The following is an 18,753-nucleotide window of genomic DNA, read 5'->3' as shown; positions in this document are numbered from 1 at the left end:
ACAAGTAATTACGCAATGCTTAATTCATTAGTTGTCAGCTATTTAATTAATGTGACATTTTTCTTTAGCTTTGGGTCAATTCATAATGCTTTGTTTAACATTAAAATCTTGAAATAGTTCATTTTTCTCTTTGTAATATGTAACAGTAACTTGATTTATTCTCTTTTTCCTTACTATACAGACTCAATATGTCTGCCAGACTTCGTGTCATACTGAAAGGAGACATTCGCAAACTTTCCTTGCCATCTGGAATCCCCCAAACTGTGGACGAATTAAAGACTATTGTTCAAGAGACATTTGATATTGAGCAAGATTTAAGTTTGCAGTTCCAGGACCAAGATTTTGATGGACAGTTTTTCACTCTCCTTCAAACTAACGAAATAAAGGACAAAGACACCATCAAAGTGGTTCTTGTGGAACCAGAGATCATCTTAACCATTGAGGATTCTCTGAATGTCAAAGGAGTCCAAGATAGCTTTGGTAGCAGTTGTGCTGATTCATCAGAGGATGCAGGTTCTTGTTCTACCGCATCCAGTGACACCATTATTCTGCGTTCTCCAGGAAGCGCCTCTTCCCTTCGTTCTGAGTCTTGGCCTGCTCAGTTTGAGGTACCTACCTTCTCCCTTGACACTGAGCTTATTCTACAAGCTGCCAATGAAGCTCACAAGAAGGATGGAACCCTTCTCAACAATCCTGCCGTAAAATCCAACATTCTGGACAAACTTGCGGAGACCATCTTTGCCTACACCGCCTATCCTTCTCAGGCACAAAGGGAGCAGGTTGCAGAGGCCTTGGTTATGAAGCACCCATGTTTGAGAGACCCAGTGTCCTTCAATGGCTTATATAGTTGGCACAACAGCTTGAAATACAAACTTGGGAATTACAGGGCAAAGGTGAAACACTTTGGACTACCAGAGCTAAATGTAAACTGTCTGAAGAGAAAATCAGCTGCAGATAAAACTCCAGCGAAAAACTTAAAGAAGGCAAAGAAATCTGAGGTAAACTACCTCCCACCTCATCCTCAAGGTGACACTGATGTGACCCTTGAAAAAGAGAGAGTGGAGCTTCTCTATGAGCACAAGAAGAGAGACAACAACACATTAATCAGTGAGAAGATGGCAAAAACATTCTCACTACGTCGAAATGATGTTATCCTCAATAAACCACCAGTGATTGACATCAAAGCTAGATGGCCTGCCCTCTTTGAGCCTTCCCAAGTATGTATATTTTTATATTGTCTTGAATGTTTTCAAATGAAGGGTCTAAAGGATTTTGAAAGTTTTGACTTAATTAATTTCTTAGTTTGACAGAATACCTTGTATTGCCTTCACTGTTGTTTTAGGGTTAATTTAATACCTGTCTTCCTTCCCTGTTTTTCTGGAATTCTTTGTGTTTAGTGATGTTTTTTTCCCTCTCTGTCTTGGTCTCTCTTAGATTGAGGAGGAATTTCGGAGGATCACACTGAAGCCATTGCAGTCCACATTCCTGGGGAAGTTGGATCAGTTCTCACCTAAACTGTTGAGCCTATACAGGAGGAAGGGAGGAGCTGTGGGGAAGAAACTTGATGCGACCCTTGACATGTTAGATGAGGTATGTACTTATATCTATTTACAAATGAGTTTATGTTGTAGCTATATGATGTCTGTGCATAACATTTTTTCATATCTAATTTGTTGTAGGACAACAGCATTGAGTCACAAAGAGAAGCTGTAATCAGAGGCCTTATTCTCTATCTTGGAGAAAAGATGGAGGATTTAATCAAGGACTACCAGGTAAATAAGACATACCTCTGCCATTACTCTGATTTGAAGCCCTGCCTGTTTGAGACAAAATATTTAATTCTAGGATAGCTAAAGGTAGAAGTAATTGTATGCCTTCAGGTTCTAAACTACTGGTAAGTATTTTAACTTATGAAAATAAATACATACACAGTACAATACAATAGGGTCTTTTTAGTAAGCCTTATCTCTTTTATTTTGAAATTCCTATTAATTTAAATGTTCATAAGAGAAAATTGTTTACACATCCTTACCAAGCCATGAGTCTCCATTGGAGATATGCCAATGTTCTGTGGCTAGCACAGAAAAAAACAACTAAACACAATGACATTTACTGTAGGTGAAATACATCTTGTAGATTAAGAGGGATTGTTTGATTTTTTTGTGTTTTGTTTTTAGCCAATACATTCACAACAGTTACCTGCTTCTCCTGGCCGATAAGAGAGTTAATGATGAATAAATCTGTGCATCCCTCTTATTGATAAAGATGTAGGTTTGATTCTCTTGTATGGTGTATTTCACAGATATTTGATGATGATGATGCTGCGGATGTCCAGGATACCCTTACGACATTTGTTCTCAACATCTTTGTGGTCAGCAAAGCTGGGAGCGAAGGCCAGACACAAGTTGGGATAACCATCGAGGGAGCTGAGGTACTTTTTGGGGTTCCCAATGTGGCACATGCTTGTGCTTACCTTATGGGCCTCATCTATGCCCTGGAACTAAGCTACCCTAAGAAACTGAAGTACACCTTTGAGGTCTTTCAGAAGATCTTCCTTGAGCAGGAGGATGGGAACAAAAGAATGTCCTCCAAGGTACATGATCTTAAGGTCAGTCTTCATGCCTAAAAGCCACACACACTTCATTGAAGGGTGTGAGTTTGGTTTTATGCTGCACTTTCTCAGGTTACACTGTAAACTATGGCTCTGGTTAACCCAAGCAAATTAACTTGTCACTCATTTTTTTTGAGACCCTGCTTTTGTTTTAGGTTCTAAGTGTATTTAAGAAATCTGACTCTTCGGGAGTGAATTAACAGTAATTTGTTAGGAAAAAAATTGTGTTCATTTTGTTCCATAATGCTTCTTTAGAGGAAAAACAGTTTAAAATGTACTCTTGGCTATCTCATGTCTTGAAGATTTTTTGAACTTATAGTTACATTAATGAATGTTAAATTGAAGGTGCTTGCTCACAGTTGTGTTTAAGCCAGATTTGTTGTATTTTGTGTTACCTCAGAAGTGTAATGGTATTATTTTGAAGGTATTTTTTTGCCAAATTGGATTTATGATGTTCAAACTTTCATGAAATAGTCAGTTTGTTTTTCATTGCTGTTTGTTTCTCAATGTAGACAAAAAAGGAACTTTACATTTTCTAAAAATGTCTAATCTCAGCGCTTTTATTTAACTTGTATTTTGTATTATAGCTTGAGCTAGCTATTTGATTCATGGAACTCACGTTGAGGCTAGAAGGCAGAACTGAACCCATGAATCAAGATTTCTTTACTGTGTTGCCTGTTTCACTTGAAAAATGTTTTCAGAAGATTTAAATGTTTCGTTCTGCTTTGATTGGAGGAAGTTTGGGAACAAGCAGCCATCTTTTTATAAGTGCTGCTCTGATTGGCTGTAGAATATGTGTCCCTAGTCTGATAGGACAAAATCCTGATGGCTTGGAGGCCTTTCCTTTGTTTTTATTGGTAAATACAGACTAATACATCTTTGTCAGTTGGTCTGGTGGTGCCAGGGTAAATGCACAATATTTTTGTTTTCTTGTGTGCTGTTCAGATGTGCACCATGTTCTTTGTATATTCAGAAATAAAGCAAGACGTGGCACAATAAAATGTGATAATATCTGACATGAGAAATGTTTTTTTTCCCGATTGCTGCACTATCCACAACCTAGGAAACACCAGGGTTATGGCTTATTAAGTTTTACTGTCATTATCAGGCTTGCAATTCAGATATATTATAAGGAATACTTGCTTAATAGAAAATGCAACTTTAAAAATAAAACTATCACTTCATGTGAGTAATAAGGAAAATAGTTGATACAATGGCTATTTGTGCTCAATCTCTGTTATAATTTCAATAAATTTTACTTACAGAATTCATTTTAAATATCTAAAAAAGTATATTAATACAAAAAATAGTCACGCTTGATGTACATGATATAATTAAGTTGATTTTACTTAAACATGCCATTAAATAAATTAAGTAATTTATACAAAGACTAGTTTTGTTTAATCTACATAATAAAATCAAGTTGGTTATACTTGAAAATTTCATTTACTACATTGAAAAAATTGAGTAGTTTACACAAAGTTTAGTTTTGCTTAATCTACTTGACAAAATTAAGTTCACTTTACTTGGATTTTATTTTTCATGTAAAAAAATAAGTAGTTTAAACAAAGAACAATCTTGCTTGATCAACATAAATAAATTATGCAAAAAGTTGCCTTAATTTTTTTAAGTAGATGTAGCAAAATATTTTTATCAGTGTATGGGGTGACCACAAATCGTCAAATCTGCCAGTCTCATGGTCGAACATAAGGATCATTCCATTTCAGCAATAAGGGGATGCTAAATGTCTAATGTTACATAGATTTGTCTGTTTTCTCCATTCATTCATCGATCAGTCGACAATAGGCAAAATCTGACTAATCAGGCCTGACTATGTAAGTCCTTAGTTTGAGACAGGCCACTTACACATGCCTAAGTATATCAGGAAAGGATATAGTGGACCAAAGGTTTGCTGGGTACCAACAGGCCTGCCCAACTGTTAAGAGAGCAAAATGGGACTGGACTTTAAAAGGCTGTGTCAAATGCAGCAGACATTTTTTTGTGATTCAGCCTGCTAAAGAAAAGATTGTCTAACTGACTAACTCTGTTAAACCCTTCAATCACACTATGTATATTGTTGCACATGTATCAGGCAATTTTTTTTTTGATTCATGTTGTGAATAGGCATCTTTTTAAACATTCATAAGCTGTGGCTGGAGAAAAAAATGTAACGTGAGAGAAATGTCAAAGCCTGTTTGAAAAAACTGTACAGAGCACTTGATACAAATACTGTATGTAAAAAGGGAGGAGCCGTGCACGAATACTTCTCTGTGTCAGGCTGTTTGCTGTTTGTTAAAGGTTACTTTTTCCTAACAGACAGTTTAGTTAACATTTGTCGAGTGATTTCATTGATCCCAGAGTGTCAATTAATTGTTTTTGGTTAAGTGGAGAGAAAGGTCACATTTTGAGCAGCATCACTGAAGCTCATTGGGATGTGCTGTCTGGCTTTTATTTAGGCTGAGATGGTTCACAAGCCGCCTGGGAGGTTTTCTTTTTTTGTATCACAGCAGCAAAAGAATTGTGATATTAATACATTGTTAGTACGTATTTTCATGGATTCATTCATCTTGATAATTTTGTGGACATATCTTTAAATTGTGTCAACCATCTCACAGTAATTCTACTTTTGGGTGTCTGGAGCTGTAACCTTATATGGGTGAAGCACCTAAGTAGTAGCAGATCTATATACGGATAGGAGCCAACTATATGTTGTCAGCAACTGTTTGCTAGACAGAGAGTCTACATCTGATACGTATACAAATCAGTGTCATGTCACCTTTATTGTTTTATAGTGATGTACCCAAATAGAAATGAATTTGTGGGCTGTACCTTCTAGCAGAATATAAGCAACACTGTGTGATGAAGACTTTTGCCATTTTGCCATTTTGCCATTTTGCCCATGATGGCCACTTTGCCAATGATTGTCAATGATTGTCAATGATTGTCAATGATTGTCAATGATTGTGAGATCTTGGTCAGCATGGGTCAGCGATGGTCTGCACTTTGTCAGCCATGTGTGTGTTGTGTTTCTGTGTTGTCTGACCATGGCTGAATAAATCTAAGATGATCCACAGTCTGTTTCACGATTTCATAATTGTCCATCTACTACAGAAATAACCCCCACCTAACATACATCCTTTATGTTCTATCAGTATGAAAATAAAAAATAGAATGATTAATCCTGCTGCAGTCAGTGAGGTCAACACATTTGACTTTATTCTCTGCAAAGAAAGGAGGGACAAATACAGATCTGATAAAATGTTAATGACATCTTGAGTATTTTTGAATTTATGAAGCCCTGTAGAAGAAAAGTGCTTTTCTCAGCTGTGAAGGCATCGCTCTGAGTTCAAATCTACACCTAAACACATCAGACAATGAAAATGACTTTCCAATTCAACCTACTTTTTGCCAAAGAGAGCGATGGCCACCAACTGAGACAGAATGCTTTTTAGTGAATTGTACCACTCAGAGCTCATATGAAGAATGTTTATTTTGTGTCAATCTTGGCCACCCCTGTGGACAAAGCAGTGCCTCTTATGTCTTTGCTGAACTTGTCGTGCGAATGCATAAGAAGTGTTCTCAAAAGTCATACTGCTGTCTTTTAAATGTCAAACTTATCACTCACTGTGCATCGTTTCCTCGGATAAAGTGAATACAGACTCTTTAAAAAATAATTTTTCAAGCAGGTTCATGCAGTTAATATAACTTACATGAAATAGTCAACCTTTTTGCTCATGGTCTGATTTTATAGATCATTTAGAGACATCAAAGGTCATAGGTCAAAAGTATATTTGTTGTCCCCACCCACAGGGAAATTGGTTTGCAGCAGGAAACATACAAAACATTATACTACACTAATACACTACTACACAAACTTTTAATACATAAATATATAATTACATAAGAGTGCCCAAAAATCATGGAGCAAACAAATAGCAGCAGGTACAAAGGAGCCTTGATGCCTTTCTCTCTTCAACACAGTGCACTCTATACTGCCGGCCTGAGAGTAGAAGATGAAACTCTCTATATCAGTACTAATTTCAGCCTGTTTCATAACCAGCAACACAATTCTTACAGGAGTATTAAATGGATTTATGTTTTATTACTGTGACTAGCTGTGTGATCTGCAGTTCAATGCTGAGATACTAGCTTTGTGTCTCATACCTCACGCTATTACAATGAATCACACAAACAGATGTCGAGCATCAAAGCAAAAAATCTGATTCTTTATAAATGATGAAATATTACGTCAAAGTCTTCTCCTGTTTTTAGGGGGGGGGGGGGGGCTGACAAAATGATTTAATGTGATTGGAGGAATCTACTTTTTAAGGTGTCCCATCCCAAAAAACACAACAGGGTTCTGTTGAACACATTAACAGTTCACCGTGTTTTGCGATGAAGATGAATTTTTAAAAATACTTTCTGATTCATTTGAAATTCCGTTTTAAATGTTTTATTTGTTCCTTTTAGAAGTTTGCATCCAGTAAGAACTTAGTTCAAATAAAGCATGGGCTAAATCGTCTGTCAGAATGACCTGAGCATTAAGTCTAGACGATATTAAATAAATGAAAAATTGAAAACACACATACCTACATTACTAATAGATTTCATCATCACCATTTGTTTTGTTCCAGTTGTTCTGTTGTGTATTTTTGTGTGTTTCTTGCGAGTTTGCTTGATTTGGTTTGTGCTTCATTATTAAAAATGTGCGTACATTTTTTGCATTGCCATAAAATGTGTCTTAATTGTAAAAACAATACTTTAAAATGATTTTATTTTTTATTTTTTTCATTGTTATAGTTATTCAGATGGTTGTGCATTGTTCGATTTTTACAAAAGACAGCCTTAAAATACATTATCACTTTATAAGTCAGTGGGTTGTTATAATTGAAAAACATAGTTGCAGTTGATCTCTTTCAGGAAGTAACACAAAGGTCAGGTCACATTTCAGAAGACTGCTAGAAGAGGTCAGCATACCTATGGGCCAGATGGCAAGAGAGCCTGATCAGAGCCAGTAAAGCAGGCCACATATCAGACACGTGTCTGTCTGAATGATTGTATGAGAGGATTCGTGCTGCAGATGACCGAGCGTTTGGCTGGTGGGATAATCCCTGCCAGCTAATGCCTTAAGCAGGACGGAAATCTAGCAGACCCTTCTGCATTGTACTGCGGACAAATAATAAGAGAAATGGCTGTGAGGGAAAGCAGAAACCTTTTTGACCAGCAGGAATGATGAGCAGCTGATGTTTGACCTTCTGGAGCATCCAAAGCTTTGAGGGTGCTTTAAGATATTGAAGAAAGCAGCGATGGCTTTGTGGGGAAACAATTATGTTTATGCTCATGTGAGAAGTCAGGGTTGGATTAAACCTGCTGCTGAAGAGCTGTGCAGAGGGAGAAATATTACGTCATTTGAAAATCTGTTAAACCTGTGTATGTTGTAACAGATGAACAACATTACTGTTTTCTACAAATGAACGGTGTTTTTTTGCCATTCATGCTTACATGTTCTCTTCACAAAACACTGGGACATGTCATTGCAAAAAAAAAGACTTTTGACCTAATTTTTTGTAGTAATTGATTTGATTATAACAATTTGACAAGATTTTTAATTTGTGAAAAATAATCAGGTAAGTACTAATGTGTGGACAAAGACTATAAATACAAGACCTATTCACTTTTATGAATGACATTTCTAGAGCTGTCAAACGATAACTTTTCTTCAACGGCAATTCATTGCTGAATTAAATAGTTAATCGTGATGAATTGCATTTTTGACATTCAATATTTTTGCATGTCAAACTGTTTTTGTTGTGCTTTTATTTTGTATTTGTATACAGTCTTAAGGTAAGGGTACTTTACTTCCTGTTTGGATACCAACCTGCTTTGATTTGAAAGAAAATAAGGATCTTGTGGTAGACCGAAGGTTACAACATTAACTTAACGACAGAAAAAGGAAGTTGTTACTGATCGAAAAGTAAATGTAAACAGCTAAAGAGGACGGTTAAAAAAAAAAGGTGAAATTAGTGATGTCCTATTGTTGATAATACTTACACACAACATAAAGAAAGTACTTAAGTAAGCACATAGCAGTTCCTTCGTATTGATACTGTTCTGCATGTTTTATCCTCAGTCTGTTTGTAGCATGTCGATTCTCTTGAATCCCAAAATATTGAAATGTTAAAAACTCTTTTTTTAAGTCAAGAGGTCATCATCAAACAAGGTTTCCTCTCTTCTCCATCGTCTCCTCTTCTACTTCTCAGCTATCATAGAGGTTAACCCGAAAGCCACCAATGCACACCAATTCACCGATGGGTATCTTTTAATGGCCCCCCAAAATCCTTAAGGATTCGTACGACCTGCTGGTAAAAAAATAAAAAAAATAAAAATTCAACATCGCCTACAACCACGAACAGTCTCAACTCTTATCTTCCATATTTTACATTATTCCTTCATTGTATTGTTTTCTTTGTTTAGTTTTGTTTTTGTTGTTATTCCTTGTTAAGCGTCTTTGAATATTGATAAAAGTGAAATATGAGCCTAATTTATTATTATTCATTGTATTATCATTATTATCGTGATATCAAAATGTGCAATATACAGTACATATATCTCTCACCATTTCCTGTTAACCTGTTCACTTTATAACTGTTAAGTAAAGAAGGATGAACATATCCTAAATGTAGCTTATATATTAAAAAAAATGATATCTTGAGATTGTTTTATTGTAATTGTAATGAACATGAGCATCTTGCTAAGTATCCAAAGCTCTTTAAAACCACCTCTTGATCTTTAACTTGCTGCTGAAAGGTCCTCGAGCAAGTCACTGTATCACTCCAAGCTGTTCTCATGATGATCCCTTCATCTCCATGTGAAAGAAAAACAGATAATATGACCTATCAATTAATTGAACTATTCCTATGAATTAGCTTTTTAATTTTGTGCTCTTCTTAATTCATTCTTCTCACCTATATACACCTTTAAAAACTCAGCAGCGGCAGCAAACTGGACACACAGAAATGGCAGACAGGCCTGGACCAGAGCAGTGTCATTACAACAGGCCAGACGGTGGATCTATTTTTAACTCCAGTCCTTCGACTCACAGTGGGTTTGAGTGTGTGGAGGTTGGCAACCTGGTGGCCATGTCATTAACACCCTCTCACTTCCATTAAACGACAGCCCCTGTAGACCTCAACAAGCCCACCAAATAATATGTGTGTATGTGTATGTGTTCGGGTCAATACAGAGAGACTGAGCTGTGTTATAGAGCATTGTACATTTGAATCTTAAACGCTGTCCATCCTTTGACCATTTGCTTACAGAAGAGTGATGGTGGCAGTCTGGTACCTATTAGCGGGCTCATAGTTCACTACACAATTTGTACAACACAAACAATATGCTTCCTTTAGGTCAAAAGTCATGCAACAACGGGAGTTTCAATATCTAAATATATGTTCTTTACCAAACCAAATTGCAAAACTGCCTTCTGTCAGGAATGTTGGAATTAGCTAAATTCCTACACAGAATCTTACTTAAAAGAAGGCAGTCTTAAAGATCGTGCAGGTGCCGTGGAGAGAAGTTTTTTGCTGACAATCAAACAGAAAAAAAAGATCCCAATGTGTTTATATTTCACTGTGTATGGATACTTTAAGTCCAACAGAGCTTTGATTTTTCTCTTTTACATCTCACTGTGTCTGCATTTACTATCATGCAGGTACTGGCTTGTGGTTACCGCTGGCAACCACGAGAAACTTAACATAAGTTATGTTTTCTCACAGTCTGTAGCCGTACACTTAGCCAAATAAAGCAAATGAGTTATTCTGAGATCTCGATTATGTTTCTGTAATGTTTCTGTAATTTTTGGAGGGTAATGAATATTGTTATTAAAATGATGCAGTTTTTTTTTTACATTACAGCTTGTTGTAGAATCAGGGTCTGACCTCACGACCTGATATGGAGAGAAAATCTGTTGTGCTAAACTCTTTGTGAGACATCATACCAATGACCGTATAAAGATTAGTTTTTCTTGAACAAGGCTCACAAGATTTAAAAACTCTCATTCTCAATGACTCATTTAGGAGCTTATTCAAGCCCTCCAAATAATGTAAAACTGATTCTAATTAAACCTTACAGATGATTATCCTCCGAATTAGAGTATTAATGGTATAGAGCAGCATGTATACCTCACATTACCTTCTTAATTACAAACTAACAGATTTCTCCCCCTGCTGTGTCCTCATTTCACCACGCTAATGAGCCAATTAGAGACGCTTTAAAAAGTCCAAGAGGGAAACACTTGGAGGGGGTCCAGGGACGGGAGCTCTAAGATGATGTGATCACCCGCAAACACACACTCTCACACACACAATAACATTCCTCCCTTATCTTTACTGTATATCTATTAACAACTGTGCAATCTAACTTCAACACTTCAACTTTGGTTCACACAAAAATTATTCCCAAAAAAGAACTGCTCTTGAGCAATACTTCTGATTTGACACGAGTATAGACATAGCAGTCCGATGACAAGTTGTGAATATTTGAACTGGTGTTTGTACAAAACTAAAGCTACTTAAAGAGGATTCAGGGTGCTGTGGGACACTTAATGCTTCTCTTTAATTCAAATTCCAAGTATGACTACACTGTCACACATTAGGGCTGGGTTGTTCCCTCAACAATATGATACTCATCACGGGGTGCCACCATATCGTGGACTACATTGATTTTGGATAATGACCATGTCCTACCCAGAATTCAACAGCTATTCTTTTCTAATAGAATAAAGGCAGAGGCATACGGATCCTAAAACTTAAGCACTTCAATTCAGAGATCCTAGAAATACATAAAATATTCAAATCCCAGAGCTATTGCCGTGGTGTTATTGGGAACTGCACCATCAATTGTCTTTGATAACTGTCATTACAGCTTTGCAGACATATTGATTCTGTAACATCTGCACCGATACATGTATTTGCAAGGAGCACATGATGACATATCAATTTTTTTAGCACAGCCCCATCACACATTAGGTCCACTGTACTGCTTGCGACAAGTGTTTAATCATGCAAGACGACTTTTGAAAGTTAATAGTGGCACTTCATCCGGGTGCTGGTTAGTACTGTTTGTCTAGACTGTATGTGGGCCAATTCAGTGATACATGTTCTGAGGAGTGTTTACTTTTAGTGACTAGACCTGCAGAGCAGAGATTGTGTTTCAACATTCAGTGTCATAATATAAGTCTCATGACAGGTAACACTGATTAAACATACCTTTGAACATCATTAGGAAAGGTTAAATGACAAATGAGTCACACAACTGCTACAACTCAAGTCAATTTTATTTTTCTGGATATGAATTGCTTCACCTGAAACAACACACATCCAGGGGCGCAGATGGCCTAGTGTTTAGGTCCCGCCCCATGTACGGAGCCAATGGCCCTGACAATGCTGACATGCTAATGTTGAGCAGATTTACTGTTTTCAGATGACATCATGATGGTTTTGCATGAATGCAACACACTGCTACAGACGAGGTGTATTTTTCTGTGTTAAGGGGTAAAAATTCTATTTCTGTCATTACCATTCAAAGTGTCACTAGACGAAAAAATCTTCGACCACATTTATGGAAAACATCAGTTTAGTGACGCGCAGCAAGGATTAAGCATCAGGACAAACTGACAGAGGCAGATGAGTCCAATACCAGGAAGTAGTATTATCATAAAGTAGGGAATGAGAAAAAGGAAGTGAATTCTCTGTCCCATGTTAAGCCAGTCAAACACTGACACACACACACACACACACACACACACACACACACACACACACACACACACACACACACACACACACACACACACACACACACACACACACACACAAAAACACACACACACCCACAGCAGCATGAACACACACAGCAAAAACACACACAGGACAGCAAACGCAGCAGATGGCCAGAGGATTATTCCCTCTCTCCCCACCCCCTCTCCACATACGGGCTGTGAAGCTTTACTGAGTCCCTGTCATTCCAGCACAGTGTGCCGCTGTGCTTACTGACCTGCTCCGTCCTCACCTACTCCACTCACCTCTCACTTGAGGTGGCCTACAAAACGCTCTCAGTTGTCACCTTCATGAATACAGACCAGGCCTAAATTACAAAATGAAAACGACACAGGCAATTTCTGTGCTGACCTGTACAAATAAAGAACGGCAAACACCTGTAACCACGATTCATCTTCAGTAATTAAAAGTATTGCAGAGGTGTGGCCATTTATATCCCAGCAAGATGCCAGAAAACTTGTTCTTGCATCAATGTCATGGAGACCTGGCTTCTGTATTGCTCTTCAAACTGGCTTTTCAGAACAATTCATGATAAATTGAAAATGTATTCAGAGCTATGCAGCCAGAACAAGTGATGAAGAGCACATCAGCCCCGTTGAAGTTTACCTGCACTGGCTCCATCTGTCTTTTAGTATTGATTTGAAAGCTCCTGTGATGAGTTTCTAACAGGTTATGAAACAAACTGATTGAACTCCATGTGACCATCAAAAGCTGACAATACCATAATTAATTAACAAGACTGCTCATTTTTATATAACAATTTTCAATGCCAGTATCTGCTGCAACACGCTGCTGAAACAGTCTTTTATCCACAGCAGCGGTTTAGGTGAGTGATACAACTGACTGTTAAAGAAAGCAGGATTATAAAAACAAATACTGCAAAGAGAGAAGACGACACCTTTGTCAACAGGGGAGCTTTTTTACAAGACTTCTTATTCTTTGGGACCAGTTTGAATAACTAATTCTTTGTAGTTTTAAAATCCTGGAAACCATCTAGATCCTCTGTCTGAACCGTTCCAACACTGTAAGAGATGCAAACTATGTGACCAGTTATAAACACATTTTAAAAAAAAAACATTAACATTGCCTTTTACTATCACTCTAATAATTGTTATGTTTTAAATATTTTTTTATCTGATGCATTCCCTTTTTCTTTCATTTTTTACGAACTTTTCTGGCATATTCCCACTCTTCTGTTTTATTTCCTTTTTAGTCATTTATTTGTTATTCATATATTTTTTATAGTGTTTACACTGTTTTGATTTGATCTGTTTTTTGTTTCAATCTTCATAAAGCACTTAGAGCTACTTCCCCATTTTATAAAGAGAAATAAATCAAGTTATATTTTATCATTGTTATCATGGCAAGACCAAGTAGCCCCCTGTATTCATCTCCCAATATTAGTTAAATATGATTCTGCTTTTTTTTTTGACAGTAGCCTGCCTCAACACTCGTGCAAATGTTTGATTTCCATTACTGTTAACACCATTACTGTTTGCATTAAATGTCTTCTAGAAACAGCTCAGGCTGTGTACAGAATGAACTGTCTCAGACTGTCTTTCAGTTCTCAGTTTTTCTATAATGCAGTTGTTCACTATGTTCAGAAGAGCCACCATGCAGGCTCTGAGGGCTCTTTGCACAACAAGGAACAAGGAAGCAGGAAAATGCCACTGAACAGCATCATGGCTCTTAAAAAACAAGGATGCCATTCTTCTGGTTTTTCTGCACTTCCTTCAATATGATGGCGAGTCCGAGTCCCTTTAATCAAGGAGAGAACATCTGAAGGGCTGGGTAAAAAACAGAAACTAGATTGACTTTTGTCTCTGTACACATAGGATTGTCATTGTTCAGAAGGATGGAGTACACAAAAGGTATCTCCATATTTTAAATCACATCACGCTGTACATGAGGCAGATTGGTAGAACAAAAACAGTGAAAGAGTATATGCTCTCACCTGACTTGTGAAAATGACTGCTTGTTCATGGTCCTTCACTTTTAACTATAACCTGGTTACCCCTCTAAAATACTTGCTTCACTCTCTCCTCCAGTGTAATGATATATTTGACATAGAAAAGTCCAAAATATCAGATTTTCAACAAGACTAGGGTTGAGTCCACCAATGGTGTGAACCCAAAATTCAATATTGACTTTCTTTATTAGAATTTTTTTTAAGTTATGGAATATTTGTTTGTTTGTACTTCTAACAATAAATTCAACCATAATCTTTTCCCAAAACTAACCAAGTATTTTTTACGCCTGTAAACCTAACAAAACAAATATTCCACAAGTTTTTTTTCTATTGCTGCCATGACTACAAAGAACACCTCATTCCTCAAATGAAACTACGACAAAGTTGGCTATAACTCTTGGTTAAATTAATAAGTTAAGTATAAAAAGCTCTGCTCTGTTTGTCTTAGTAGGTTTGGACCCAAACACACACAAAAGAAACTCAGTAACTAGAATGCTCTGTCACTACTAGTTATAACAGTTAGCCACTCTCCAGAAAAAGGGCAGGCGTAGGGCTAGAATCTGATTATATTTACCTGCTGAATGTACACATGACTTTACATTTACTAAACAAGATTAAATCCTCCAGTTACATGCTTATCCTGGTTTCTCTGAGCAACACTGCCCTTCTTTTATCTTTATCCACCTATAAAGGCAAAAAAAACTTTGCCAAAAGAAACCACGAAACAAGGCAGACTATATTAATAGGTATAAAAAAGGGATATGATGAATCATGACATTAACAAGGGTAAAGGGTTCAACAGTCATGGCATACTGGTATAATAAATTCTTAATTCTCATGACTTACCATGTGTCAATTTGCATAGTCAAGTTTGAGCAAAGGTATAGCCATAGTTAGCCAGGGTTTGCGCTGAATTACAATGACACGATACTGAAGTGATATAAAGATATGCAGTCTCAAAATTAGGTTAAAGTGGGACTGTTCTTTCAGACTTTGTGTCTTCAAGATGTCAAGAATGACCCTGGAAAAGTGACTGGAAAAAAAATCTCCTTCACCCACACAAACAGTGAGCGGGTTCAGAGATTGCTCAGGAACAGCTCAACATGTGGAAGAAGCAGCCAGGTATCGGATCGCCAAACCTACAATTACCAATCAGCCCACTCTTCCAACTGAGCTACAGCCTCATGTTGTTCCTGATTTGACAACTAGATGCAGAGAACATATTATTATCAACATTTTAAATAAGGCAAAAGATCTAGTACAAAAAAGGGCTGAACTGAGTTTTTCATCATTTAGATTCTTGACTGTGACTTTAGGACTAATCTCAGAAACTAAATTTGTTTTTTTCTGTCCTGGATCCTGTTAGAACTGTTTATCACTTCATAACTTCGCACCACTTGTAACATAAACCAATCTCTGCTATTTAATTGTATACAAATCTGCTTTTATTTTCTACGCCTGCTGTTAATATCTAATTGTCAAAACCAATTTAGCCATAGTTCTTCTCTTGGTAGCCTACTTGCAGTGTTGTTCGACATTGTGGCTGTTTAGAGGCACTTTTGGTGGTTTTCTGCAATCTGGATGAGGCTTCAATGCATGTCTTCTTGGAGCAGTTGGTTGCTGAAGCCACAGAAGTGTTGCTTGCACATTTTGAGAAATGTTCCTTTCAATAATGTGAAACTCAATATTGCCCTTCAGCTATACCGTATCTGCCAAGTGTCAAGTCCTGTAGATGAATGGTTTAAAGAGCCAAAACATTAGGCCATTACGAACAGGCCTTATACAGTGTTGCACCAAATAATCACTGTACTCGCTGCTACATGTCAAAGTTCAAAGAATGTAGAAAGATTTAAGAACAGACTGCTATGAAAAACATCATGGTTTGATTGAACCAGTTGAACAAGATAATTGTTTTATTTTAAATTCAGCTTGGTTAAGTCCACTTTACACTGGCTTTAATGCACCCCAACCTCTCCGCTCACCCCTTTTTTTTACAAAAGTTTGTTACATACATGGAGTTTGTATGTGGTCTCAAGCTGTAGCGGCACTCACACCAAAGATGAGAACTGGTCAAAAAAACGTGAGACACAAACCCCCAGTGGCTGAAAAAGGTTTGATAATAAAATAATCAATCAGCATGACGGAGGTCAATTTGTCATCTGGAGAGGACCCAAACTACTGAATAAACTGGTGTAAGTGTAAGGGTTCATCCCTTTATTCATTAACTAAACTACATTTTCTAAATGCACATGGTTAATTTCAGCCCCAACTTGTTTGTCATTATTTAAGTTAAACCCAGTAGGCCTACAACTACTGTCCACTCTACTATTGAACAGCTACTGAATTGCACTTATGGAAGGAGGAAGCAATATATCATTCAATTTCATCTCACTTCCACTCAACAATCCAAACCTCTCACAAGCTATTTCAAATTGATTAAAAAAGATATTCATTGATATTCTCTATTCCTGGGGCAAATAAACAAAACAAGGTATTCTCTAACTGCAAATGATGTATTGAATACAATAACAATAGCCCGCTTGATTAAGAAATACATTCAATCAATACCAATTACACATCGGTTAAGGTCTTTGAATAGTCCTTTGTAGCCTTCAGCATGTTTGTCATTTAAGACAGTTTCAGAGAACTATTTTATTTGATGTGACGCACAATGACACTGGACAGCCTACATGTGCTTTAATCCCGTGGAAATGTAAAAGCAACTATTGGAATTGTCTCCTGAGTTTGTACATTGAATACATCTCCCCCCACATCCACGTTATCAACTCATGTTAGTGGTGGAATGAGGCAAACGATGGACAAGATATTAACCGTTGCCTACATGATTATAACTTAGTTTTTCTTTAGGTCTGGCAAATTTTTTTTATCTTTGTGATAGCCAACCAAATGTTATAGGCTAATTAATAATTTTTAGTTAGTTCAATAGTTGTTCAATAGTTGTTCAAACACCTTTAAAAAATTGACAATTTTTATCTTTTTACAGTGAATGATTTAAGTCAAGCAGAACAGCTTATTGAGATGTGCATTTAATTCCCCGATTTAATTTAAATTAAATGTTTCTTTTTGTTTAAAAGCACAACCTGCAGTTCTGGATGTAGACCTTACCTCTGACACACAGCAGGGACATCGCGACGGGATTCTGTGCAACAGTTCCTACAAAGCCGATGAGTCAGTCAGCGAGTTTGCAGCCAAGTTGCCTGTTGCTCTGCAGTCATTGAGACAAGTTAGAAATGTCCATTACTATCCGCTTCATCACAAACGCTTCAAAATAATGTACAGTTTTGATACAGGTGTACAATCCAGGTGGTCCCGACGGTTTGAGTGATGACTGTCAGTGGTAAGAGCGACTTACTACAAGCTGAAATCCGGTAGAGCGGGGCGGCTCTTATGTTGCATTCAAGGACTGCAGGGAAGATAGGAATTTGGATAAGCCTTGCTCATTCATACATTTATCCATACGCATTGGATAGACAGCGACTTTCAAATGATGGAAGTTCTGTTTAACTTACATTGAAACTAAAACTGGGATGTTCAAACCCCAAAGTTGTCTCTTTAACCAAGATGGATTTGGAACCAAATATGGAGGTGAAAAGTCATCAAGCTGTAGGGCCTCTGTCCTTTCTATCCAAATGTTACTTAAATCACAAGTTGTGCACTCAATTAGAATTACCCAAACTAAAGGCTTCTATAGCCTAACTGTGAAATCAAGGAGTTCGGTGCATACAGTAAGGGGCCTAGCATTTAGAGATCTTTGCTATGGCCTTGAGAAAGAGTTTAGATTTAAGTAATGGACTACAATAAGCAGAAATTGTTGTTTTGCTTTCAAAACACAGACACTACAGACTGAGCTACTGCCGCCCCAGTAGCTGACTTGGGTTGGGAACCGGAGGGTCACCAGTTCAAGTCCCGGTGCGGACCAAATATGGAAGTTGGTCTGGTAGCTGGAGAGGTGCCAGATCACTTCCTGAGCACTGCCGAGGTGCCCCTGAGCAAGGCACCAAACCCCCTTCCCCACCACCAGCTCAGGAGTGCCTGCCAGGGGCGTCACCCTGAAAATCTCTCCATTAGTGCATGTCCATAGGATCCTGTTTGTGCATGTGTGTATATTTCAGCCTATGTATGTGTTGCATGACCTACAGAGTGTAAAAACTGAATTTCCCCTTGCGGGATCAATAAAGTAAATCTTAATCTTAAAAACCCCCGACAAAGTAAAAGAAAAGTGATTTTCACACCAAGGTATTACAAGCAGTATTTTATTTCTTAAAGATTGTCAAAGTACAAGCTTTAAGTTAACAAGGCCAAATCAGTTGGAAAAT

General features: G+C 37.3%; 1 protein-coding gene across 1 annotated transcript in view; it reads right to left on the bottom strand.

Annotated features, from left to right (window-relative positions):
• The window catches only part of LOC132974780 (protein unc-13 homolog B-like), a 169,687-nt gene extending 151,921 nt beyond the window's left edge, over window positions 1-17,766 (bottom strand). Inside the window, exon 1 of the mRNA XM_061039055.1 lies at window positions 17,543-17,766. Within this exon, the coding sequence (XP_060895038.1) occupies window positions 17,543-17,564 (22 nt within the window). The 5' untranslated portion in view covers window positions 17,565-17,766. The remainder of the gene's footprint in view (window positions 1-17,542) is intronic.
• Window positions 17,767-18,753: the final 987 nt, after the last annotated feature.

Source organism: Labrus mixtus, chromosome 5 (genome assembly GCF_963584025.1).
Source record: "Labrus mixtus chromosome 5, fLabMix1.1, whole genome shotgun sequence".
In the NCBI taxonomy this organism is placed as follows: domain Eukaryota; kingdom Metazoa; phylum Chordata; class Actinopteri; order Labriformes; family Labridae; genus Labrus; species Labrus mixtus.
Note: the sequence above shows the minus strand (reverse complement) of the source record. Positions and strands in the feature narration are given on the sequence as shown.